At 55.1% G+C, this 23,642-nt stretch overlaps 7 protein-coding genes across 7 annotated transcripts; 3 read left to right on the top strand and 4 right to left on the bottom strand.

Moving 5' to 3' along the window:
• Nucleotides 1-803: 803 nt before the first annotated feature.
• Nucleotides 804-5,561, top strand: TRIREDRAFT_1683 (uncharacterized protein; the record flags this gene model as incomplete). The annotated part of the gene is made up of 1 exon (XM_006960851.1): nt 804-5,561. One exon carries the CDS (start codon nt 804-806, stop codon nt 5,559-5,561), a length of 4,758 nt encoding a protein of 1,585 aa, XP_006960913.1.
• Nucleotides 5,562-6,874: 1,313 nt separating this feature from the next.
• Nucleotides 6,875-8,314, bottom strand: TRIREDRAFT_52960 (uncharacterized protein; the record flags this gene model as incomplete). The annotated part of the gene is made up of 1 exon (XM_006961061.1): nt 6,875-8,314. One exon carries the CDS (start codon nt 8,312-8,314, stop codon nt 6,875-6,877), a length of 1,440 nt encoding a protein of 479 aa, XP_006961123.1.
• Nucleotides 8,315-11,614: 3,300 nt separating this feature from the next.
• On the top strand, nt 11,615-14,128 carry TRIREDRAFT_102403 (uncharacterized protein; the record flags this gene model as incomplete). The annotated part of the gene is made up of 6 exons (XM_006961457.1): nt 11,615-11,669; nt 11,735-12,182; nt 12,241-12,364; nt 12,421-12,591; nt 12,647-12,910; nt 13,178-14,128. The coding sequence occupies 6 exons, from the start codon at nt 11,615-11,617 to the stop codon at nt 14,126-14,128; spliced, it is 2,013 nt and encodes a 670-aa protein (XP_006961519.1).
• A 511-nt stretch (nt 14,129-14,639) lies between these two features.
• TRIREDRAFT_53818 (uncharacterized protein) lies at nt 14,640-15,503 on the bottom strand (the record flags this gene model as incomplete). Its single annotated transcript, XM_006961060.1, has 1 exon — nt 14,640-15,503. The coding sequence occupies one exon, from the start codon at nt 15,501-15,503 to the stop codon at nt 14,640-14,642; it is 864 nt and encodes a 287-aa protein (XP_006961122.1).
• A 1,123-nt stretch (nt 15,504-16,626) lies between these two features.
• Nucleotides 16,627-18,384, top strand: TRIREDRAFT_102401 (uncharacterized protein; the record flags this gene model as incomplete). Its single annotated transcript, XM_006961456.1, has 4 exons — nt 16,627-16,670; nt 16,764-17,073; nt 17,149-18,088; nt 18,164-18,384. The coding sequence occupies 4 exons, from the start codon at nt 16,627-16,629 to the stop codon at nt 18,382-18,384; spliced, it is 1,515 nt and encodes a 504-aa protein (XP_006961518.1).
• Nucleotides 18,385-19,223: 839 nt separating this feature from the next.
• On the bottom strand, nt 19,224-19,809 carry TRIREDRAFT_43195 (uncharacterized protein; the record flags this gene model as incomplete). Its single annotated transcript, XM_006960991.1, has 3 exons — nt 19,224-19,369; nt 19,538-19,661; nt 19,777-19,809. Coding segments are annotated over 3 exons (303 nt in total), but the record flags the coding sequence as incomplete, so codon positions are not given.
• A 381-nt stretch (nt 19,810-20,190) lies between these two features.
• TRIREDRAFT_73523 (carboxy terminal WSC domain-containing protein) lies at nt 20,191-23,249 on the bottom strand. The gene is made up of 2 exons (XM_006961059.1): nt 21,157-23,249; nt 20,191-21,086 (listed from the first exon to the last, which is right to left on the bottom strand). The coding sequence occupies exons 1-2, from the start codon at nt 23,132-23,134 to the stop codon at nt 20,281-20,283; spliced, it is 2,784 nt and encodes a 927-aa protein (XP_006961121.1). The 5' UTR covers nt 23,135-23,249; the 3' UTR covers nt 20,191-20,280.
• Nucleotides 23,250-23,642: the final 393 nt, after the last annotated feature.

Below are 23,642 nucleotides of genomic sequence, written 5' to 3'. Positions count from 1 at the left end.
GTTGGAAAAAAGTCAAAAGATGCCTTACCTAAGGCCTCCTGAGCAAATGAGACGCCATCCTCCCTCCGTCATGCTGCATTCAGGACGACCTGCTCTACTCCAATAGATTCCGCTGCCTGCACCTCGACAAAAAAAAACAAACCACCAAACCCTGCAAATCCCTGGTCTTCTCCTCGTCCTCGCCAGCAACGACCACGGCTCCTCACCAGATGCGCCGCTGCTCAGTGTCCACCCCGACCTCGACTCTCCAGCCGATGACCGATCCGGGCGTCCTTGACCACAGCTGATAGCGGCTCCTCTTGGTGTGCCTATCAATCCAACCACAGCACGGCTTCCTCTCCCTGCGTCGCCTGCGAGACTTTGCCTGCAAACCGCCTGTGCAATTTTCTGCACTGTCCCACCACCCTCAACCCTTTTCTGCCGTCGAATCTGGTCTTTCCGCACTCGTGCTGCCGTCGCCGACGTGATCCTGGGCTTCTCTCCGCACTTCCACACGTCCCTTGATGTCCAGTCTCGTGTCCAGTCCCGGATACATGGTCCTTGAGGAGTGAGTTGGCTCTTTGGTCTGATCATCTGCAAGCGCGGCTACCCACCATATCTTCTTTCGGTTGCGTGACCACCTCCAGCCTCTGCTATCTGCCGGCGGCGACCCCCAGCAGAGCGCTTGTCTGGTCGCCTGTGTTTTTCTTCTTTCATATTCACCTGCTGCTTCATCGCTGCTTCGCCCCGATCGCCAGCTCGTGCTTACATGCGAGTCATAGTTCCTCTTCCCACCCAAAGTCCAGACCTCACAAGACGAGCACATGTCCCCGCAGCCTGGAGATGATGTTTCGTCGCCGGACTCCCTACGCCCCAGCGGCATCGCCAGCGTTTTCCGGGGTCTGACCGGCTCCAAGTCGTCGACCAAGTCTCCGCCGCCGCTCTCGTCGTCGGCCGCGGCGCTCCCGAGGACCGACTTCATCCATGCCACACCCATCAGCTCTCGCGGTCTGTCCGCGAACCACATGGACGCCTTCGAGCAGTTGAAGAATGGCAGCCCAGCCGAGCGGATCGCCGCAGCCAATACTCTCAAGTTCGCCATCACCGAATATCCGCTGAATCCTGTCCTGGACATATGGTACGCCGCCAAGGACCTCATCGAACCAAGCAAGCCGACGGCGATGCGGCAGGCCGGCTGGGAGTTGTTGACGGAGTGTGTCAAGCATTCCTCGTCGACAGACCTGGAGCGAAAGGAATACTTCCAGACGATAGCCGCGCCGGCCAATCCTGAAGACTTCCATCTGCAGCTTGCTGCGCTGGTGGACCTCACTCATCGAGGCCGCATACTCGCCGGGTTTGACTATGAGCTGCTTCCCCTGCTCACAAAGTGGCTTCAAGAAGCTTACAATGCCGCCCGTGCCGCCCGGAAGGCTTCGCAGGCCACTCGTGGGCAGAGGACGTCCAAGAACAAGGCTGCAGCAACCGGAGAGGATCAGAACTTTGCGCAGCTGTTTGCCTTCATTATGGATGTCATCAAGTTTAACTTCAACACTGCGGATCAAAACTCCATTACAGGCTTGATTGATCGTCTGCTCGGCATCTGCATGAGCACCAGCGTTGAGGAGGATCTGCGTTCTTGTATATCCGCCATCGATGCCATCGTGACCTTTGGCTCTGTTCCTACGAGCAGACTGAAGAGCACCATCCAGGTTCTCAGTTCCATCTTTTGTCTGGTTCATAGCCTCCACAAAGAGTCGTGGCACACCCTGGCGAACCTCTGCAAGTCGCACAACGGCCAAGCGGCAGTCCGGATCCTGCTCGATGTCCTGCGCAACCCGTCCCTGGACGAAGTCAGCAACAAGGATATGGGCCGTGATATCAGGGGCGCGCTTGCTGTTTTACAAAAGCTGCTCTCCAAGACGACCGAAAAGGGCTATCCCACTGTGCCGTATGCCCTTCTCGTAGACGGCTTAGCAAACACCCTCAAGATCTCAAACTCGCCCAGAATTTATCACGCGATTCTCCAACTCATCAACTCGTTGTTCAACGACGGAAACGGGCAGCTACATCGCCTGGTACTTGACGAGGACTGGTCAGTTCCGCTAGATACGGCTGCGGAATGTTATCGCAGGATACAAGAGAATCCTGATCCGACAACGGGCGCCCGGGCGAGGGACGATTCCATGGATGACAACATCAAACACGAGCTGCAGCTGCTCATCGCTCGGCTAGACCAACTGGTGACCCAAAAGTCGGGCGATTTCGTTCCTCGACAGACCGTCGTCAAGTTCTTCACCGATGTGCACCGACTCCTTCCCGATAACACGGCACGTACCGTGCTCGACTACTTCCAAGAGTTTCGATGCTGCTCCCCATCAGATCTTCGGTGGGAAGAGAACCTGACTCTGGTGCTCGATGGGTTTTTCAGGAACCGTAGCCGCTCCTCAGAGACGCGACTACGTGCCCTGCAGACGATGATGGATGCTTACGAGATCGTTGACTTGGTGGGCGACGGAGATGAGCAGGACTTTATTCCTCGCCTTGCCAAGAGCATCCTCCAGGACGTCACCGAGGAAGTCGACGTCCTGGTCTTGGACGCCATCATCTCGTTCATGACCTCGGTAGTCGTTGCATGTGATATAGACCTCTTTGACTTTGTTATCAACGCTTTGCGAGTAATAGTGGTCAGCGACAGTCTGAGATCGCCCATTGCATCGCACACGTCGCCGCTCGTGCTCTCGATTCCACCAGTCGGCAGTGCAGAGTCCACCGAGCCAGCATCAATAGAGCAGTCGCCCTCCAACGTCGTCACGAGGGGATACGTCCGCATGTTCATGCGACTCATGAACTTCCACAACGACAAAAGCGTAAAGCTCTTCAATGTGCTCGTCAGCATCGCGAAGTTGGATCATTGCGAAGTAGATGCTCGGCTGACGGCAATGAAGCTGCTCTTCAGGCTCCGTGCTGACTGGGCGGATCGTGTCTTCATCACCAACAACCTGGATGCCATGTCTACCGCCACCACTCTGCTTCGCACAGAGGGCTCGCTCGCGAAGAAGCAGGCTGAAGAAGTCGCGAATACGGCTCGTCTGTCCAGAGGGGATATTGGCTTGCAGTCTCGCACGTCAACACGCGGAGCGTCTATTGGTCAGAGCCGGGCTGGACAGCGGCAGGGCTATATGTGGAAATACCCCGACCCGAACGCACTGCCCGACGCTATTCCGTCCATGATTAGCCCGGTCCTCAGATCCCACCTCCACAAGGAGGACGAAGCGGAAGGGGAGGGGCAGACGGCCGAGATGGCACAATACCAGCCTTGTGCTCTCGATCTTTCGGCATGGCTGGACACGGTACTGAGTATGCTTCAAGGATGCGATTGGGAGATTTACAGCTTCGTCTTGGTGCATCTGCCGTCGCAGCTGAGCAACCATGCCATCTTTAGGGATGCCATACCGCAGATACAGGAGCTTCGCAGGGTGATCTGCGAACAGATTCGGCTCAACAGCTTTCAGGAGCCTCCCAATGCCTTGGGCCTCCGCCGAGCTGACATTGCGATTTGCCTGTATCACAGCTTGACCATGATTCTCAGCTACCACGAGCACTTCCAAAAGGCCGAGGAAGATGAGATCGTGAAGATGTTTGTTCATGGAATATCGACTTGGGAGAGAGCCGCCAAATGTTGTATACACGCCCTGTCGATATGTTGCCATGAGCTGCCTCTGTCAACAAGCAGGTCTCTGATTCAGATGCTCAACCAGATGGCGGCCATCATCACGCAGCCGTTTGTTTCAGTCCATATCCTGGAGTTCCTTGCTTGCTTGAGTCGACTGCATAATGTGTATGTCAACTTCCGGGAGGATGAGTTTAGGATTGTCTTCGCCATCTGCTTCCGATATCTGGAATATGCCAAAGACAAGAGACAGGTCCAGCGTAGCGCTCTGTCGAGCGAGCTACCAACTCCTGTTGCTTCATCAGTACAGTCTCCATCAGAACTGTCCCAGCCTCCGACGGATGATCTACCGCAATATGTCCACGCCCTGGCCTACCATGTCATCTTGTTCTGGTTCCTGGCGCTCAAGTTGCCTGATCGCGCCAACCATGTTAGCTGGATCGTCAAGAAGCTATTTGCGGACGCTGATGGCCTCCATCAGGGCCCAGACGACCACGCCGTTACATCAATCGACTTCATGCAGAGGGTCACCTATGCCGACGTCGACGAGTCAGCCGAAGATCCATACTTCACGGAGGACCGCTTTGGTGACATAGCGGTGAAGCGATGGCTGGTTGGCAATAGCATTGTCACCGTCAAACAGGCCACGGTATCCGGATGGGCGCAGATCATCAAGAGACAACCCTCAGGCACTTCGGCATACACGGTCCGCGAGTCGTATCGGCCTCCTCCTCCTCATCAGGTGGAGAACCATGTCGACATTTCGAGAGAGGGCCAACCCACGTCCAACCTGATTCTTCCCAGTCATCTGCTGGTACAACTCATGTCTCCTATTCCGCAGACGCACGACTCCGCGCGGCCCATTCCCTTGCCAGACGATGAAGCTACTGGCAGGACCATCAGGGTCTTTGATCGCCTGTCCAGCCTGGACGGACACAAGGTCGGTGTCATTTACATTGGCGAAGGTCAAACCGAAGAGGCAGAGATCTTGGCGAACGTATCGGGGAGCAGCGACTACATTGAATTTCTCAACAACCTTGGGACTTTGACCAAGCTCAAGGGGGCAACCTTCAACACGCAGGGCCTGGACCGCGAACATGACACCGATGGACAGTATACGTTCTGCTGGAGAGACAGGGTGACTGAGATTGTCTTCCACGTCACAACGCAAATGCCGACGAATCTTGAACGGGACCCGCACTGCATTGCCAAGAAGAGACACATTGGCAATGACTTTGTCAACATCATCTTCAATGACTCTGGCCTCCCATTCAAGTTCGACACTTTCCCAAGCCAGTTCAACTGCGTCAACATTGTCATAACGCCCGCGTCACCGGCTTCGTTCCTGGCCACCAGAGAGGCAAACCCCGAGCAAGCGCACAAGAAGAAGTTCTACACGGTACAGGTGATGAGCAAGCCGGGCTTCCCTGCAATCTCGCCCGCGTCTGACACCAAAATGGTCTCGCTCACGGCTCTGCCCGCCTTCATCCGGCTTCTCGCCCTGAATGCGTCCGTGTTCGCCCATGTGTGGCACAACCGCGAGGGCGGCGAGCACATCAGCTCCTGGAGCGGTCGTCTTCGCGAGATTAAGCGGCTGCGAGAGAAGCACGGCCCGAAAGCTGGTTCTGTGTCACTGGCTTCACCCCCAACGCTTCTCACTACTGCCACACCGGTCCAGTCGCCGCCATTGCAGCCATTCCAAGACTTGGCTCAGCCGGGGGGAGTAAGCAGCGTCCGAGATAGTTTCAACAGCTTGCGCAGGACGAGCGTGGCCACATTCTTCACCAACACGAGCGAGCAGACGTCTCACCGATCGTCGATATTGTCGACGGCGCCGACGAATGACACCGAAGTTGGGATGAATGGGCTGGACTCGCTTGTCGAGGCGGTTGACTTTTCCAAATGGGGATGAATGAGGTTCGATCTCGAAATACAAACCACACACAAAGGGGGGAAATAACAACAGAAGAAGAACCGGCCAACGAAATTGAGAAACTTTGTCACAATATAGAAACAGCAAAAAGAGAACCCCCAAAAAAAGGTACAAGAGGGAATATGGCTGGGCTACATTTGTCTGTTACAAAAGGCGCGAGCCATCATGTACTCGTATAAGCTTCTTTTTCTTTTTCTTTTTCTTCTTTCTTCTCCCCTCTCTTTCTTTTCCATTTCAGTTTGTCTCATTTCTTGCTTCCTCAAACATGGTAAGCGGACTTTTGATCTTTCATGGAACGTTCTTGTACTTTTCTTTTTGGGTCTGGGGCAGCAGAGAGGGCGGGCGTTGATATCCTTATATGTGAAGAGAATGGCAGCCTAAGAGAGCAAGGAGGAAATCTATCTGGGTCAAAAAGTTGTTTGCGTCTTCCTCTTTTCTTTTCCTCTTTCGTTTCATGTTGCTGCTGTTTTTTCTCGTTCGGCTTTCGTCTGTTGTCGGTAGTTTCTAACTTGACAACTGTCGTTGATATATACCGTACGCAAAGATACAATATACACCAATATACCCCATACTTGACTCTTTATCACACTCTCGCAAGGGGGTTTCCTTGTATTCAAGGCTTCACATAGGCAGGTATGCAGCATTTCGACGGGCTTCATTGATAAAACTGTAGTAGAATGTTGGTCCATCTTATCCTACACCGATACTCAGCAGGTGGGCCATTGGATCCATTTGCCCCTATTCTTTGCTCCCAGAGGATATGCAAAGCACCTTCATATCTCCTCTATTCCAAAAAGAAACCCATCTCGACAAGCGAGATAGTAGTAGTAGTAGCAGCAGCAGCAGCAGGAGTAGTAGTACGTAATGAACCATCGTAACTACTACAGATCAAGGCCCCCTACTGCGATGAATCGCGCCAAACGGGTCTATATTCCGCCCACTTTTGAAAGCCTGCCATATACAAGCCGGTGTTAGCATGAAATATGCGAAGCTCAAGATGCAATGCACCGTCGTTCTTGGTCTGTCCTCCGAAACTCACCTAGCGATACAAGCACCTGGTGACCGTAGGAAACTCCGTCTACGAACATGCCGGTCATTCCCCTGCTGCTCAGCGTCTGGTAGCATGCGTACAGCAAACAAGCCATGATTGTTTCTCGCGAGCCGCCTTGGTCTATATGGTTACTCATCGATGATCAGTAACAGTACGCATTATAGAACTCTGATGGCTCCGTTCGGAATTGCAAGAGCGAAAGGGGTAAGAACATGGGAGATAATTGGAAGGGGGCAGGGAGCTAACCATTAATACAAATACACGTTACTCCTCCAACATTGCTGTTCAAGGATTCCGGCCACGGAATGTCGGTCGCTGCTGGACTTTGCTGGCCAGGGACAAAAGTGATGGCCGTTGCTACTATTGTAGCATGGTCAAAGGCAACGATGATGTCGCTTCTATATTCACTGTCCAGAGTCCGAGCGTACTGGTCGTACCAGCCGAAGCCGTGGCTGGTTGTTGCAGGAGGGCGATTCTCAAGATCCAACACATCGTGCGCATCCCCCTCGTGGCACAGTCGAAATCCCAGACCAGAATAGGGTATGAGGGCGCCTGTCAAGTCCGTAAAGCGAAGAAGCCAGTCACTGACAAGGCCGCCCTGGCCCCCATGCTCCAGGGCGTTGACTGGCCAGCCTTTCCTCGCGAACCACTGACCTGCATCAGCCATGTCAGCGGTCAGACCACAGAATAGTCGGGGAAACGTCGTTCCCAAGTGTAGCCTCTGCACGCCTCTGACCCCGTGGAGCCTGTTCATCGCGGCTTCGTGAAGGGAAGAACCAATTCCCTGGCCTCGGTATTCAGCTTGCACGATGATTGCCGCGATGGACCCTATGAGAGCAACGTCGGAGCTATCGGCAAAGGTGGCATAGGCTGCACAAAAGCCAACAAGTGACCCTCCCGCGGGCTCCCGCACAACGTAATGCAATGCGTAGCCATCTCTCTTCAGTAGAGACCCGAGAGCAGACGCGCTGAGATGAAACTGTCGGGGAAGACAAGCTTGCCAAAGAGCGCATGTTTCCGCCAGGTCTCGCTCGGCGATCCAGGGACTCACTGACCACGTAGGCTCAGCATCAGATGCACTGGGGGCGAGCGTGCCGGTATCTACAGACACTGTCGGCCTCGAACAGCCATCCAGGAGCAGGGCAGCTGCCACTAGGAGGTCAGAGTTTGTGAATCCAGTGATGTGCACCAATGTCCGGAACTGCGTGCTGGAGATATTTTGACCTGCCAAATTGCAGCATACCAAATTGATGAGTGGCCGTGATTCGCATGCTCGTGCGACAAGCTCAGAAAATCCCAATTGTAGCTGGCCGTCAGTGCCCGCCAGGTTGGTGATTACGAAGATCACAGCCCTTGCCCTCCTGATGAAGGCCACATGAACACCCGTAATCCCTTGATTCTTGGTATAAGGAACATGGTTTATGGGAATGTTTCGAGCCGAGAGAGTCTGTCCAAGTATCTCAAATGGATCCCTGTTATCTGTGGGATCGTTTCCCACAGGAGGTACCACGACAGGGGTCAAGAGAAGGACAGGCAGGTCTCTGGTGGGAATCTGATCGAGGGGGATGCAATGTTGGTAATCCCACATGACCGTGGCGACGGGCCTCTGTATTCCCTGTGGATATTCTGAGGGGTAAAGGCTGGATGTGTGTCCCGCAGGCCAGTATGCTCCGGTAGACATGATGTTTTTCCTATAGCATAGTGAACTTGGAGGCGGCGATGGGCGATCCTGGCGGTTCTACAGCTATCAAGAAAAGCTCTTGGGTGCCGTAGATGCGATTATGTAGAAAATCGCCTAGAAAATTGCGCCGAGCTGGGCTATAAATCAACAAATATGATAAAGCACCCGCCACTCTCGCGATGTGACGACGCTTGAAGGGTTTTTGACAGCTCCCCAGCCCCCGATTTGTTCATAAGAAGGCAACAATTCGCTGCCTCCCAGCCAAAGTACCTAGTCGACAAATGGTGACCAGAGCAGTCGTGCTGGATAGTGTTCGGTGTAAAGGTGATTACGTCCAACACTCCATCGCTAAGGCTTCTCATACAGTATCAGCTGAAAGAACTTGCACCGCTCAGCTCCATAACCACGGAGGGCAGCAATGTATGTAGCCTGCATTGTAACATAGCCTTAACAGTGTCTCGTCTGATTGGGCCAAGCAAGGATTTGGGGGACAATTCAAGGGGCTGCGAGAAGCTTCGCATGGCCGGGGAGGAGGACTAAGGATCAACTTCGTGTGGGGGTCCATAGGATTGGCTGTAGACATGATCAAACATTTTGGTAGCTGCAAGGCGTGGAAGGCAAACAAATGCCCGGCCCACCCTTGACCAAGATATCTGACCACGGGGAGTCAGAGGAGATGGGGGCTAGCTCGGGGAAGGCTGCCGAAGGATGAAATCCCTCAAGCCGGGCAGTCAGCCGCTTTGCTGGCACTAAGCCGAGCAATGATGGTCTCCCTAGACCGCAACATACTGTAGAGGTCGAATTGAGTTGTGGCGAAGGTACGAGATGCTCTGCATACCCTGACCAATAAGCAGACGCCCTTGACGCCTTTGTCCAAGGAGGGCGACCATGGTAGGATTGGGCCAAAAGATACTGCCCTCTCAGCAGGGGTAGGGAGGTGTCTTCCACTGCCGTAGAGTGTCTGCTTCGTGGGGTGCGTACGTGTATGCATGTCGACAAGAGGAGTACGAGTAGAGTGGTGGGATGCCAGACAACGCGAATGCAAGCACAGGCGGTGACTGAGATTGTCTGCATGTTGCCACTTGGGTGAGAAGTCTGCAATGGATCGGTGCGATGGGAGAAAGAGTACATACGAGTGGCAAGCACCTTGTCTCAATATATTGAGAGCAAACAGAAGAGATTTCGTTTGAATGCTGTTGATACTCTGCTGACATGGTCTGCATCCACCTGTATGCAGCTCTATATGCGGCCAACAAATTGCCCAACAGTCACTAAGCGGCCACCGGGAGTCTTCCCTCAAGGGGACAAGGCCATATAATGTGCGCGGGACCAATTTGAGGCACAGCAGTAATATCTTCCCCGGTTGAACACGATGCCCGGCTGCGGCGCAGACAGCCCCGGTTGGCAGGCAGGTGAGGCTTTTGCCATGATCAGCCCGCCAGTCCCGTCGGATGTAGCCATACAGGGCAAATGTGACGGTTGAAAAGGTCTCTGATCAGCATATAGGCCAGTAGATGGCAGAGTCCACATGTGATTCGACTCAGACAGTCGTATGGAAGAGCAATGGCGAGTTCATATCGGGCCTAGCGCTGGCCCAATATGCCGGAATGATGGGGCCGGCAGACGGGGAAAGGCGGGAGATGTCAAGGATCGACAGAAGCCGAGAGTCGCTGAGCTTTGTAGCGCGCTTCCGTTCTAGCACATGTTGCGCAGAGGTCATCGGTCGAGTCAGCGGTAGGGGTTGAGGCGAAAGGCGGAGAGTCAGGGTGGTGTCGAGAGGATGGGATGAAGGGAGTTGAGAGAGTGGGCTGTGAGAATCTCTGCTTGGAGTTTTGAGGATTGTATTGAGGCACAAAATAGAAGAGGTAGGTATCTATGGTGGGTGTGCCTTCCTAGGCATGGAGAGCACCTTCCGGGTACAAATGGTATAACGACTTTTACTACCTGAGCAGGAGCAACCATCTGGACACTTTTCTCCCGATATAGTAAAGATGGCAAGAGCGTGATGATGAAGGCGCACCCTAGGTAGTAGCCAGCTTGCTCAAAGATGTCCGATTGCCCCTGAATTTACACCTGATAGGCAGTACTGCATTGATACCACGCTTGCAACATGCCAGTCACATGGTTGGCGAACAATTGAAGTCGACACACAAAGCTGGAGCCCTTGAGCAGCCTGCAGATGGTCAAGAGTAGCAGTTGGGCATTAAGGCATATCCTCTCTTTTGCGAGTACGAAGCATGAATTTAGGCACTGAAATCTGCAGGTGATTGCCACCCAGTTGAGAGGACATTTACAAGGAATAACTGCAGAACCGGGCGGTACCTGCAGTAGCCTAATGATGAACCTTATAGCCCAATGTGGCGCCAGCAGGTCCAGAATTCCAGCAACCTGCACTGCTTGCTTGGCTTCCGACAAGCTCTTTCACACATCTCACAGATGACAACATGCAAGTCGCCCATTCTGTCATGTCTTTCATATTCAACACTTGCCACGGGGAGCGATGCTAGCATGCTTTGACCTGGCGGCTTGTTGAACGATTCATAAAAGATGGCCTGTGCGAGATTCAAGCTCTGCACCCGGTACACAAGAAGACCTCGCGGCGCTTGAAGTTGTGCCGCCCAACAGCCGCCCACACGTATCGCGGCGTACCTACCTCGACCGTTAGCGCCCGTGCCTTAGTAAGGTAGGTATCTACCTAAGGTACCTAGGCTTATGAGCTCGACCTTAGCTACACTTCCAACATGAAGGAAGCTCTCGCACAACGTTCCTCAAGCTCCAATCCATCCACTTCACTCTCTCATCATCGCTGTCACTGCAATATCCCCTCCTAGGTCTCCAATTGGATTGATTGGGTCGTATCGAACCTCTCCAATAACTCAGAGGTACCACACTATTAGCTGGCTGGCGTGGGAGTCCCTCGCGCTAAGAAGCATCACCCCCACTGCCAGCAGCATCTGTCGGCAAAGAACCCAACGAGAGACTCGTCCAGACGACGCCATCACCAACTCTCACTGGCCATCAATCAGGCTCGACGCCCGGCAGCGGAGCGCATCAGACGTGGCAGCTGTCTTGTCACTGGACTGTGGAAAGCATCTCCACCAAGTACGACAATGACGGCGTGAAGTCTTGAAGCCGGCACCTGCAGCGCGCTCCTCTCGGCTTTGTTTTTCTTCTTCGACGACAGACGCGCCATCGCCGTGTTCTCAGTCCGACCGGCCCCTAATTAGTATACAGATACCTTTTCATTACACATATTGACACTTCATTGGCCACCTCTCCGGTGCATCGAATGCCGGCGATATGTCGCCTTCTGCAGCTGGGGAGATAGACGCACTCATCCAAGATGTGGCTGCAGGTGAGTGGCTCAAACCCTCCCACTCCTCGACTGTAGGCGCCCCCTTACTTACTCGTGCGCAAAAGCCTCCAAACTGCCAGCCAAATCTCGGGGGGCCAATATCAAGCCTACAGTAGCTAGCCTGGCATCCTTGGCCTACGAGAACGGCCTGCTCCCCACTGCGCTTGACCAGCTCGTGAGCCTGCTTGTTACGCCCAGTCACCTCGACCAGGCCAGTCTGAACGCTATAGCCAGAAACCTGTATCCCGTCGCCCGAGTATCACGCGATGTTGTCGTCCGTATCATCGGCGCTCTCGGCCATGGAACGCTCAAACCTTCGCTTACTATTCAGGTGGCCCTTCTGAAATGGCTCATCATGATCCACCACGTATTAGAGACCCCAGTTGTGCTTGCCCAGGCTTATGGCGTTCTCTTTAACTTGCTAGACACGGCGGCGATTAGACCAAATGTTTGCCATCTATTGGCGCTGATCACACGGAGAAAACACGTGAAGCCGTTTAGAATTCAAGCTCTGTGAGTGCCCCGTCCCCAGTTGCTCTTCTACGAGTCTGGCAACTCATTTCACTTACAGATTGACGCTGTCACGGCAAACGGCAAATGATCCGTATCTGATTGGCCTTTTGAGAGTCTTCAAAGATTACTATCCTGAAATCATCTTGGGAGAATTAGTTCGTGGCAAGGCTTCGGCATTCAAGGTGAGAAGATTATATGTATTGAAATGAGAAGCCTATGGGTATTGACATGGCTCTAGCATCCGGATGCAGCCTGGAAAGAGAGGCTTCAGGATATCCAAGAGGCATATGCCTTGCAAGCGGAGGAGAACACACGTGGAGCCCTCGATGGGTTTCAAGTCAATCGTGCCAGGGGGCGTGGCCAAGGAAAACGTGTCGTGCCATCAGTACACACGTCTCATGTCGCCGAGGTAATGTGGTTATTCTTCAGCAGCTGGCTTACTTTTAGGCTAATGCTCTTGCCAGAACGCGGTCACGCTGGAAGAAATTGAGAACGTCACCAGCTTTGTCCAGAAAATGGACAGGATAGAGATGCCAAATCAGCTCGTGGCTGTTCTTGCAGACCCCTTACTCCAGAAACTCTTGCTTTTGCGTCCCAGCGCAGAAGCTTACCAGCGGATAGCCAACTGGCTGAGCTCGGTCTTGCAAAACGTCCTCGAGGGGGATGCCGACAAGGCCACGCTATGGGAGGTCTTGGACGTCGTGCGGGAGTTTGTCGTGCAGAGTAAAGTGAGTTGGAGTCAAAGACCACCATGTATCTGTCAGTTGACTAACTTGTACGGTCGGTGCAGTCTGTACCCCACGTTTTCCTCAAATTCTTTGCACATTTTTTCCAGCAGTGGAACGGGTCCGGCCAGCGTGGTCATATCTTACAGATCTTGTCATATGCCCCCTTCATGGACTTCCAAGGCAAGTATTGGCTCTCTTCTCGAATCCGAGGCTGCTCTTTGGGGGAGGACTAACCGTCTATAAGAGCTCTATGAGCACATGATCCAGCCACTGGAAGCAGCTGTTCTAGATAATACACCCGGCTCTCAAGTTGACGTATTAACGCTGTACACTCGGCTTCTGCACCATTGGATTGCCATATTACAGTCCAGCGATGCAATTCCGGCACATGCAAACACGAGTCTGAGGGCGCTGATACGGCACACCGGGCAGCTCAGCCTCACTCTTCTACAGACGTCGCCTACGGAGTCTGTGGACATGGCCATTCTTGAATTTTACGAGCAGGCCACCCGCCTTGTCAACGACGAAAGGCTGAAGGACTACATAGGCATTGAACTGCCGCCCTCTGAACTCATTTACATCTTCCTGTTCAGTGGCTCCGTAACCACCGTGTCCCGCCTGTGCGACATTTTGGCGTGCTACAAGAAGGGCTTTGAGATGGCCATGTCAACCAAGGCGAGGAACGATGGCTCCAATAGGATTGATGCCCTCTCCTATGACCGAGCCTACGTCAATCTATACAACGGCTATCTCATGGACATTTGCAACTGTTTCTGGAGAAGCCGAGCGTTTAGCGATGCGGACACCAACTCGCACGGCTGCATGATGCCGCGGCCTGCAGTCTCCAAGCTGACGTCGTATGTGATGTCGGTGGACAAGACGTTCTCCCTTGCTTCACTGTTTTCATTGTCGTACTCACCGGTGCTCTGCCTCCAGAGCATCCAGTCGGTGCGAGACCTCGAGGACGCAGCTATTGCGAGCGACAGCTCCATTCGAACAAGGCATGCCGGGCCCGTGACGCAGACCAGCCTCACAAAACTGGCTACTTCGGGGGGCATACAGCTCTCGTGGCAAGAGTACCGCATCGAGGTGCTGAGATCACTTGCTGAAAAGAACCTTGGCGGGATTGCCGAGCTGTTGAAGAACACAATGACAGTACTCAAGAAGTCAATGGACGCAACACCGCGAGCACGGGCCAAGATGCTTCACGCTCTGTGACGGCGCGGGGGGGGTGGGGCTAAGGAATGATGTTATTGCAACTTATGGCGACTTTGTATACCGAGTCCAGTTGAAGCGGACCAGCGGCCTATATCCCATCGGTTGAAGTTCAGGGTATCATGAGAAGAAACAGAAGAAAGAAACAGAAAGGAAAGAAACCAAAAAGACCTTCTGCGTACCACGTGTCCACCAGGATACCATCTATGAGTGTTAAAAAGAGCAAATGAGACCGAAAGCGGTGCTGTGAAGGCAGAGTTGAGGTCTGCTCGTCCACCCGAAAAGCCAACGCCAATGCACCGTTGAATGCTGTGCTACCCGACCGTCTGTGATGTGAACTATCCTATCCGTCATATGCGTCGATTGCTTGAGCCGTTGAAGGCGTCTGTGCCAAGGAGAAATCCCGGGTCCCGCCACCGCCGCTGCCCGAGCGAGTGAATGAAACGAGGCGAGTGGAATGAGATTGAAGGATGAAAGAGGGCTGACTGAACAAAGGGCGGCCTGGCACGCGCTTTTAATTCTCCCTTTGCTTGGACTCATCACCATAGCCGCCAATCTTGATGCCGCCGAAGCCATACGTCTTGCCCTCGGGGGCAATGTTGGCCTGGCTCCTGGGGCCTCTCGCCTTGAGGTCGTCCCTCAGCCAGCCCATGACGAGCTCTCCGAGGCGGCTGTTGCCCGTGGGGCCGACGGTGGCGTCAATGGAGCGCAGCATGTTGTCGGCCGTGTCCCACTCCTTGACGGTGCCGAGATGCATGTGGACGAGGTGGGTGGGCCAGCCGGCGAGGTTGTCGAGGATGTGGGTGGCGTAGACGATGGTGCACTCGCGGGTCTCGGTCTCGCGCTTGAGCCAGGCGAGGAACTGGAAGCGGCTGAGGACGTCGAGGTCGACGGTGATTTCGTCGAGGAAGAGGACGGTCCAGGGCCGCAGGAGGCCCATGGCCAGCTGGACCCTGCGGCGCTCGCCGTCGGACACGGCGTGCATGCGCCAGTTGGTGTCGATGTCGAGCATGTGGACGAGCTCGTCGCGGCGGGCGGGATAGGCGTCGCCGCCGACGGAGCGCAGCAGCTCCATGACGCCAATGTCGTTGCGGACGATGGGGTTGAGCACCCACTCGAGGCCGAGGTAGGTGACGCCCTCGAGCCCTTCCTTGAAGGGGTCGACGCCGCAGATGGAGATTGCGTCGCCGGGGGCCAGGCGCTTGCCGGCGAGCAGGCGGAGGAGCGTCGTCTTGCCGGCGCCGTTGGCCCCGATGAGGAGGGTGCGGGAGCGGGGGGGCAGGTCGAGGGAGATGTTGCGGACGCCGGTCGAGAAGTCGGGGAATGTGTAGGAGAGGTTCTTGACGATGATTTGGGGAGGGGCTTGTTTAGGGGACATTTTGACGGTGGTTGTTGTTGTTGTTGTTGTGATGAGTTTCGGGGGGTGGGATGGAGGAGGAGGAGGCGATGAGATGAGATGAGTTGTGTGTGAAAGTCTTGTGATGGGGTTATGTGCTGAGAGATTGAATCTACATCAGGTGGAGGTGAAGGGAAGTGAGTGAGTGAGTGAGAGGGCAAGCCGACTTCTCTTTATAAGGTTAAGTTCTAGAGGCTCTTTCACACTGGGGCGTCAATGTCTCATTGCAGCATCACGGGCCCCGCCGTCGGAGTTTTCTAGCGTTGAAAGCAGAGAGAAATCCGGCATTCCCTCGGCCCTTGAAGCTTGTTGGGTTTTCATTGTCACTTGGTGGCCTTACGTAGAGCTTTTGTGACTTTGATGCCTAATATTTCTTGGGGGTTCTCGTACTGTAATAAGAGGAAGATGAACTTAAACATCCTGCGAGGCGACTCAAGTTTCTGCTGTTAATAGGCCGGAGTCCGGAATCCGGAGTTTGCCGGCTGTCCAACGACTTCATTACGAGTGTACCTACAGTGGCAGCACTTCTGCCTCGTATAACTTAGTAGGTACTACCTACAGGTAGCATTTGGTTGTTAAGCTCCAGCGGGCATCTAGAGCCCATGATCGGGGTGTAATGGGGCACTTTTAACGGCCAGAGACGGCATCAAGTACACACAGGTACTTTTTGTATCAGTCTCTGCTGGTTGGTGCGAGACTGATCATGTTAGGTAGTACCTAGGTAGGTAGCGGGAGACTAGCAGGTACTGACCTACCTACCTAGGTTCCTGCTGCCCTTGGCTCCTCCCCCCCGAGGCTGAGGCGCGTCTGAACGCGGGGCAGAACGAAAAGAATTCCGGTGCTGTAAGACACAGAGAGCATCGGCGCGTCAAGCTCGCAACCACCGTGAAAGTCCTTTTTTTTTCTATACCTTTAATGTCTTGACTTGCCCGTCAAACTCAATCTGTTCGACCAAGACCCTCACCGAACCAATCACCAAAAAAACCGTCTCTACATCTGACGAATAGACACAATTCTGCGGCCAGACACCAGATTACTCCCGTAGAGACACACTCCTCTCCAAGGCTGCACCAAGCTCGGCCGCAGCAGCGCCAAAACCGCCGTCATGGTCAAGCTCGAGGACATCTCCAGCCTCCTCGAGGCGCCCGCGTACGACCGACTTCTCCCCCTCTCTCTCTTCGAACATCTCTTTGCCTACCTGCCATAGCGTCTCCAGTCCTTGTCTCTAACTCATATCCAAAGGCATCTCCCGCACAAACCCCCCGTCCGAGCCCCCTCCGCCTACAAGCCGCTGCACTCGTACGCCCTCGACAAGAACCGCTCGTACAAGCAGCAGTACGGCGACATGTACTTCCTGCGGCTGGCCAAGATCAAGCCCGCCGTGGAAGAGGTCGCCGCCAAGGCGTGGCAGGACACGCAGATTGGCGGCGAGCGGGCCAAGAGGGTCGACCGCGTGCTGGATGTGCGGCAGGGCGAGCTGTGCTGGGTTGCGGGCACCGTCTACATGGACATGAAGCTGAAGCCCAACATTCTCGAGGATGTGTCCAAGGATGTGAGTCCCTGCTGATACCCCCCCTGTGCCTCCTTGGATGTGGCTCTCCCAACGTCCGATTGACACCTCTGGCAGCGCTGGCTGTCGGCGCCCATCTCCTCGCAAAAGTACTACTCCGACGACGGCTCCGACCAGACCATGCTCGAGGACGACTCGGGCCGCGTCCGCCTGGTGGGCGACCTGCTCAGCACCATCCCCCTCGTCACGGGGTGCATCATCGCCGTCATGGGCACCGAGAACACACACGGAGAGTTTGAGGTCATCGACATCAAGGTGCCCGATCTGGCTCCCCAGCCCGAGCGCTGGGCCCTCTCCAAGGCGCCCTCGGCCGGCGGCAAGGCAAAGAGCGAGGATACAGAAATGACAGACTCCCCCTCGGAGGGCGGCGGCAAGAAGATTGCCATTGTGTCGGGCCTGTCCTTTTCCGGCACCGACGCCTCGTACGACCTCGAGCTGAATCTCCTGCTCGAGTACTTGCTGGGGGAGGCCCTCGGCCCAGGGGAGCAGGCCGGCGTCTCGCAGATCAGCAGGCTCATCATCGCCGGCGACTCCATCTCAATGACAGCCGCCAAGGATACCGACGACGACGACGACGAGGTCAAGAAGAGGGCGCAGAAGAAGTACGGCTACGACGCCAGCGCGTACAACCCCATCCCGTCCCAGCTTTTTGACGAGTTCCTCTCCGAGCTGCTGCCTTCCATCCCTGTCACCCTCCTCCCCGGTGCCCAGGACCCTGCCAACGCGAGCTATCCACAGCAGCCCATCCACACGGCCATGTTCCCCATCTCAAGAGCCTACGCAGCAGATGCCGCAGCGGCATCCGCGTCGCAGCCCGGCTGGTTCGACACCGTGACGAATCCCTGGGAGGCGGAAGTGGAAGGGTGGAGAGTACTAGGCACGGGCGGGCAGAACGTCGACGACGTGTTCAAGTATGTTGAGAGCGACGACCGCTTGGGCATGATGGAGGCCATGTGCAGATGGAGATGCTGCGCTCCGACAGCGCCCGATACGCTATGTATGTCCGTTTTTATTTTCTCTCATCACTTGCGTTGTAGCCCTCCTTGAGCTATGCTGACGAAGAATTACGCAGGGAGCTACCCGTTTCAAGAAGACGATCCGTTTGTCCTCAAATCGTGCCCGCACGTCTACTTCGTCGGCTGCCAGCCCGAGTTTGCAACAAAGGTGATTCACGGGCCCGACGGCCAAAGCGTGCGACTCATTGCCGTGCCGTCGTTTTCGAAGAGCAAGGAGTTTGTGTTGGTGGATACGGAGACGCTGGAGGTGAGCAAAGTCCGGATCACATCAAGGTGACATTGCGAGTTGGCCGAAAGGGGAGGGTATGTGGTTTCAGGCGAGGAGATATAGACAGACATGTGGCTCGGTTGCAAAAGAGAAACTAGAAGGGATAATAGACGGCCTTGGATGGGCTTTGTGCTGGCCCCTGTGCTTGCACCTCCCTGAGGTGATGGGGGGAAGATGTAACTTTTGAGATACCTGCTAGAAATAACAAGAACATATCGGGATGGTCATCATCAAGTATCAACGAGTTTGGCGGAAATGTGCCGCCTAGATGTCAAATAATTCTTCGCTCATCTCGTGTATAAGAAGCTGATATTCGCGTCCGTTTGCTTTGTGATTCATATACCCTTCATGAGACGCCATCTCGTCGGCCATGACGCTCCGAAGGTCTCTTGTGGCGTGAACATGCCCTCCCCGTCGTCCTATTTCCCTTGAGCTTCCAAAGTTGATGCTGCCGTGAAGCAACTCGTGAAGCCGAGCCAGTTCGTCTCTCTTGCTTTGAACACACAAAATCTTGCATTGGTTCTGCTCCGTCGAGACAATGCTAGCCATTCAACAAAATCACGTCCAACCCCCCCCCCCCCTTCCCCCCCCTCCCCCCAAAAAAGTCCCCATTCATGCTTCTCCTCGCTTCTAGCCCACGATTAGCCCTCATCACCAGCATCAACAAAACAAAACACCATCTCCCCCCCCCCCCCTCCAAACTCCTACCTTATCATCCCCGTCTAACAACTGTTTCTCTCTCTCTCTCTCGCAAGAGCCTTTCCTTCTTCCTTATTTCACTTCTTCCCCTTGCTCTTCTTCGCACCACCGCCGCCGCCAGCCCCCGCAGCAGCAGCAGCAGCAGCCTCCTTCTCCGCCCTGATCCCATCGACAAAGTCCTTCATAATGTCGTGCAGGTCCGGATTCTTCCTCGCCAGCAGCAGCACGTCGTCTGTTGTGACTGTCGTTCTGCCGGCGTGGTTGCAGAACGTCTCGAGGTCAATCGCTACGCTCTCTGCACCGACAACCCATGTGTAAGCTCTCTCTTTCTCTTTTTATCATATCTCCCCGCTTTCTAGGCAAATACAATCTTTTTCGTATGCAACGCTTTACAAACGTTGGTGGTAATAATAATGATGATGGTGGTGGTTATCCATGAGACGGGATAGATGACATGACATACCAATCTGCGCCCAGACCATCTCCGTCAAGGCCCCGATAAACTGCGGCGTCGCATTGCGATTCCGCTTGAGCGACTCTTCGTCCACGATTTGTCCTATCGCGTACCAAAGTGCCGATTTGAGACGCTATACACACACGCACGCACACACAGATTTGCGTTTAGGTATCAGCATTCATTCATTCATCAGTCTTTAGATTGAGTTCCCGAGAAAGTCGGTGATCTTGTGAGTACATCCTTACTTCGCGGTCATTTTCAGGTGTCGTGTCGGCCATCTGTTTGTCTGCTGAAGACGTCTTCTGATGGATATCGTGAGTTGGACTTGTTATTTACCTACTAGGTAGGTATGGAGGGTCGAGGTGAGTGATTGTATGAGGGGCCGGATATTGATCCCTCGAATACATAAGTACCTAGGTACCTAGAGCGCGTTGCGGGACGGCTTACGCTAGTACTTATTAGGCAGTAAAGCTGATTGCTCTTACAACAGCGTTAACTGATGCAACTTCATCGCAAGCACTTTATAAAGTGCCCGAGTACCTTGAGATCTTGTTCAATCCTTGATAGGTATTCATTCATCCTTGCTACATCTTTCCAATGCTGCATCTTAACCTACACTCGCCATTAACCCAATTGGTCCCATATAGACATGTAAATCCCTTCGGCGCCGCCTTTATATATCTACAAGCATACAACATCATCCCCCTCGTCACCAGCTTGTTCTATCAGAATCAAGGAGATGAAAACCCTCATTCATCCTCCTCTGTAAGCTCTTCGGGCTTCTTGGTGTACAGTGAGAGGCGGTTGCCCGCGCCACAGTACTCAAGCTCGTTGCCGCTGCACAGCATGTTGCAGTCCGCCGCCGGCGCCTTGAGAGACGAGGGCGCCAGAGTGTTGCCACAGTAGCATTCGCTGCCGTACTCGGTGCCAAAGTACGTAAAGTCGGCACAAAACTCAGCGCATGCCTCAACAGTCATGGTGCCTGTTGCGGTGGCAGCGCCCGTCAGGGCGCGGGTGCCGTTGCCCTCAGTCTGGCAGCCGACAAACACAAAGTCGCCGGCGGCAGCGGGCTGCTCAGGGTTTCCACCAGTGACGTTGGGGTTGATGTAGAGCTCGAGACGGTTGCTGGCACCGCAGTACTCAAACTCGTTGCCGGCGCAGGGCATGTTGCAGTCGGCCAGGGGGGCGGTTGCACTCGAGCCAGCAAGGAAACTACCACAGTAGCACTCGTCGCCGTACTCCGTGCCAAAGTACCTAAAGTCGGAGCAGAACTCGGCACAGGCCTCGTTGGTCATGTCAGGGTCAATGGTAGCCTTCTGGCCCAGGGCGCGATCGCCTGAGCCTTCCGTCCAGCAGCCCACCAGTGTGTATGGGCCGACAGTGGGCTCGTGGGTCAGGGTGCCAGTGGGAGTGGGAGGCTGGGTGACTGTGGTCGAGTACAGCTCGAGCCGGTTGCCAGCACCACAGTACTCGCTGGCATCACCAGCGCAGACCATGTTGCACTCATCAAGGGGAGCCTCTCCGCTGCTCTTGGCAAGGGTGTTGCCACAGTAGCCTATAGGTGTTTTGTTAGCGCGAGGAAGTCTCCGGGGGTCGAGGTCAACAAGACAAGATTGAATACTCACATTCGCGGCCATACTCTGTGCCCCAGTAGACATAGTTGCTGCAAAAGTCTCTGCAGGTCTCCAGAGTCATCGAGTCGTTTGCATAGGCGTTGCCAGCCAGAGCACGCACACCGTCACCCTCGGTCCAGCAAGAAACCAGGACATATCCGTCGACTGCAGGGCGGTGACTGGGAACAGGAGGTGGCGTCGTCGTCGTCGTCGCAGGCTCTGTGGTCGTGGGAGGCTCCGTGACAGGAGGAGAAGTAACAGGGGGGTCAGTGACAGGACCAGTAGTGACAGGAGGCTCCGTAGTAGTAGGGAGAGCCTCGGTCGTGGTTGGAACGCTTGTGACGGCCGTTGTGCCGCCGGATCCCTCATCCTCTCCGCCAACGCAGGCAGCTGGGTTCGCAAAGGCACGGCAGGTACCGCCAACGCTGGTCAGGGCCTTGAAGCTGTCGGACTGGTCACCATTGATGACGTCGACGTATCCCTCGTACGCCAGGCCACCTTCGATGGTGTAGTCGACGTTGAACAGAGTGTACGGTCCGGCGCACTGCCCCTTCTTGAGGTCGAGGGTCGTGCTCTGCAGCAAAGGAACGGGGCTGTTTGTCTGGGGCGTCTTGTACCAGACCTTGACTTGCGCGCCCTGGCTGAGACGGTCGTTGCGGACAGCAGCCACGGCAGTCAAAGCACCCGAGGAGCCGAGGACACAGCTTTGGGGAGACTGGAAGATGATGGCATCCTGGACAGGATACTCGTTGCCATTGTTGTCGTAGATGTCCTTGGTGCCGTCAGCATTGTTGATAGTCACGGTGAAGGACGAGATCCCCGAGGAGGCGAGGATGTTGGCCGAGATGGGGTAGAAGGCAAAGGTATCGTCAAAGCCCTGGCTGGCGCCCTGAACAGTGCTGGTGACGACACAGGTGCTCAGGCCGCAGTCAGTGGTGCCCCTGCGGTTCTTGTAGGTGATGGACACGCTGGATATGCTGCCCTGGGCGAGGCCGGTGGTCTTGACGCGGATGAAGCCCGTCAGCTGGAGGGTGCTGCCGCCGTTGATCAGGGTCAGCTGCAGGTTGACAGGCTTGACCTTGTAGGGGACGATGGGGTCGGTCAACTTGACGCTCGGGGGCACGACGTCAATCATCTTTTGCAGGACAGTCTTGCAGACGGACTTGAAGGTCTCTGCATCAGCCAGGGCCTCCATGGTCTGGTTGCCGTCGGCGTTGAAGACCTTGAAGTCGGAGTTCTTGTCAATCTTGATCGACGGGCCTACGACAAGCGGGTTCTTGGTCTCGCCGGAGAGATACTCGGTGACAACGAGGTTGTCAAAGACGGCATCGCTCGTGTCGAGACCCGATTCCCCGTCGAGGCCAGTTCCGGCGGGCACAATGTCGGGGAACTCGGTGTTGTGGACGCCGCCCAGAGTGTGGCCACAGGCCGTGACCTGGATCATCTCCTCGACGCTGAAGCCCATGCGGTCGAACTGCTGCTTGAACGTGGCGACGGAGTTTTGCGGCTGGGGGACACCTGGCGCTCCCTTGCCGGTGGCATCGATACGGCCGACGCGAATCGGCACGGCAGGGCCACCGCAGGAGCGGACAGACGTGTAGACGCCGAGGGCGATGAGGTCGGCCAGGGTCGACCGAGGAGAGACATAGGGGGCCATGAACTCGAGCGTCGTCCTGTGGCCGGGCCCGGTATTCTCGCCATTGTCCAGCTCGTACTGCAGCGAGCCATCGAGACCTCCAATGCCAAAGTACGTGTTGGCCGTGGACATGTCGTGGAAGCCGACCCGGAGCCACTCGGCGGCGTTCTGGCGGCCGGGCCCGGAGGCTTCGTTGGAGCACGGGCTCACCGTGTCGGCGAATTTGCGGGCGCGGAACGACTGGAGTTGGGTCATGATCTCCTCGATCTCGTCAATGGCATTGGGCCATGTCGGATCAGCCAGGGCCGAGCTCGTCAGGCTCAGGAGGCCCACCAGGGCAGCTGTCGACTTCATGATGGAACAGACTGAGGAAGCCCGTCACCGCTCGGGCAACTGGTGAAAAAGAAAGCGGCGCAAAGACAGAGGATCCGTCGCAATGGCAGCTCAGTGGGTCGCTGCGATGGTGTTGCGATCTTCGTCTTGATCTGTCTTGAGAAACACAGGCGCACAAACGAGCGAGCGTGGATGGCCTCAACTTTTGGCGAAACGAGCGGGCAGGCTCATGGCCTTTTAAGACGGAGGGATGGAGTCTGTGTTCACAGAAAGTGAGAAAGAGGAAGAAAGAGGAGCGAAAGAGCCGGAAAAAGAGATAGAGATAGAGACAGAGGCAGAACAGATTCCTTCGCCTGAGGGTGGTCGAGGCTTGCAGCTGCATCGCGCCAGAAAGTCGTGCGATGGAGGCTGCAGCTGCAGCTCTGGTTCGCCGTCCATGGCCTTTGCAGTCGTCGACAGACTTGTGCTTGCTGCAACACAACCAGCAGAACCCTTGTCTTCAGCCCGGAGTGGCGGGAATCAGACGCTC

Source organism: Trichoderma reesei (assembly GCF_000167675.1).
Source record: "Trichoderma reesei QM6a unplaced genomic scaffold TRIREscaffold_1, whole genome shotgun sequence".
In the NCBI taxonomy this organism is placed as follows: domain Eukaryota; kingdom Fungi; phylum Ascomycota; class Sordariomycetes; order Hypocreales; family Hypocreaceae; genus Trichoderma; species Trichoderma reesei.
Note: the sequence above shows the minus strand (reverse complement) of the source record. Positions and strands in the feature narration are given on the sequence as shown.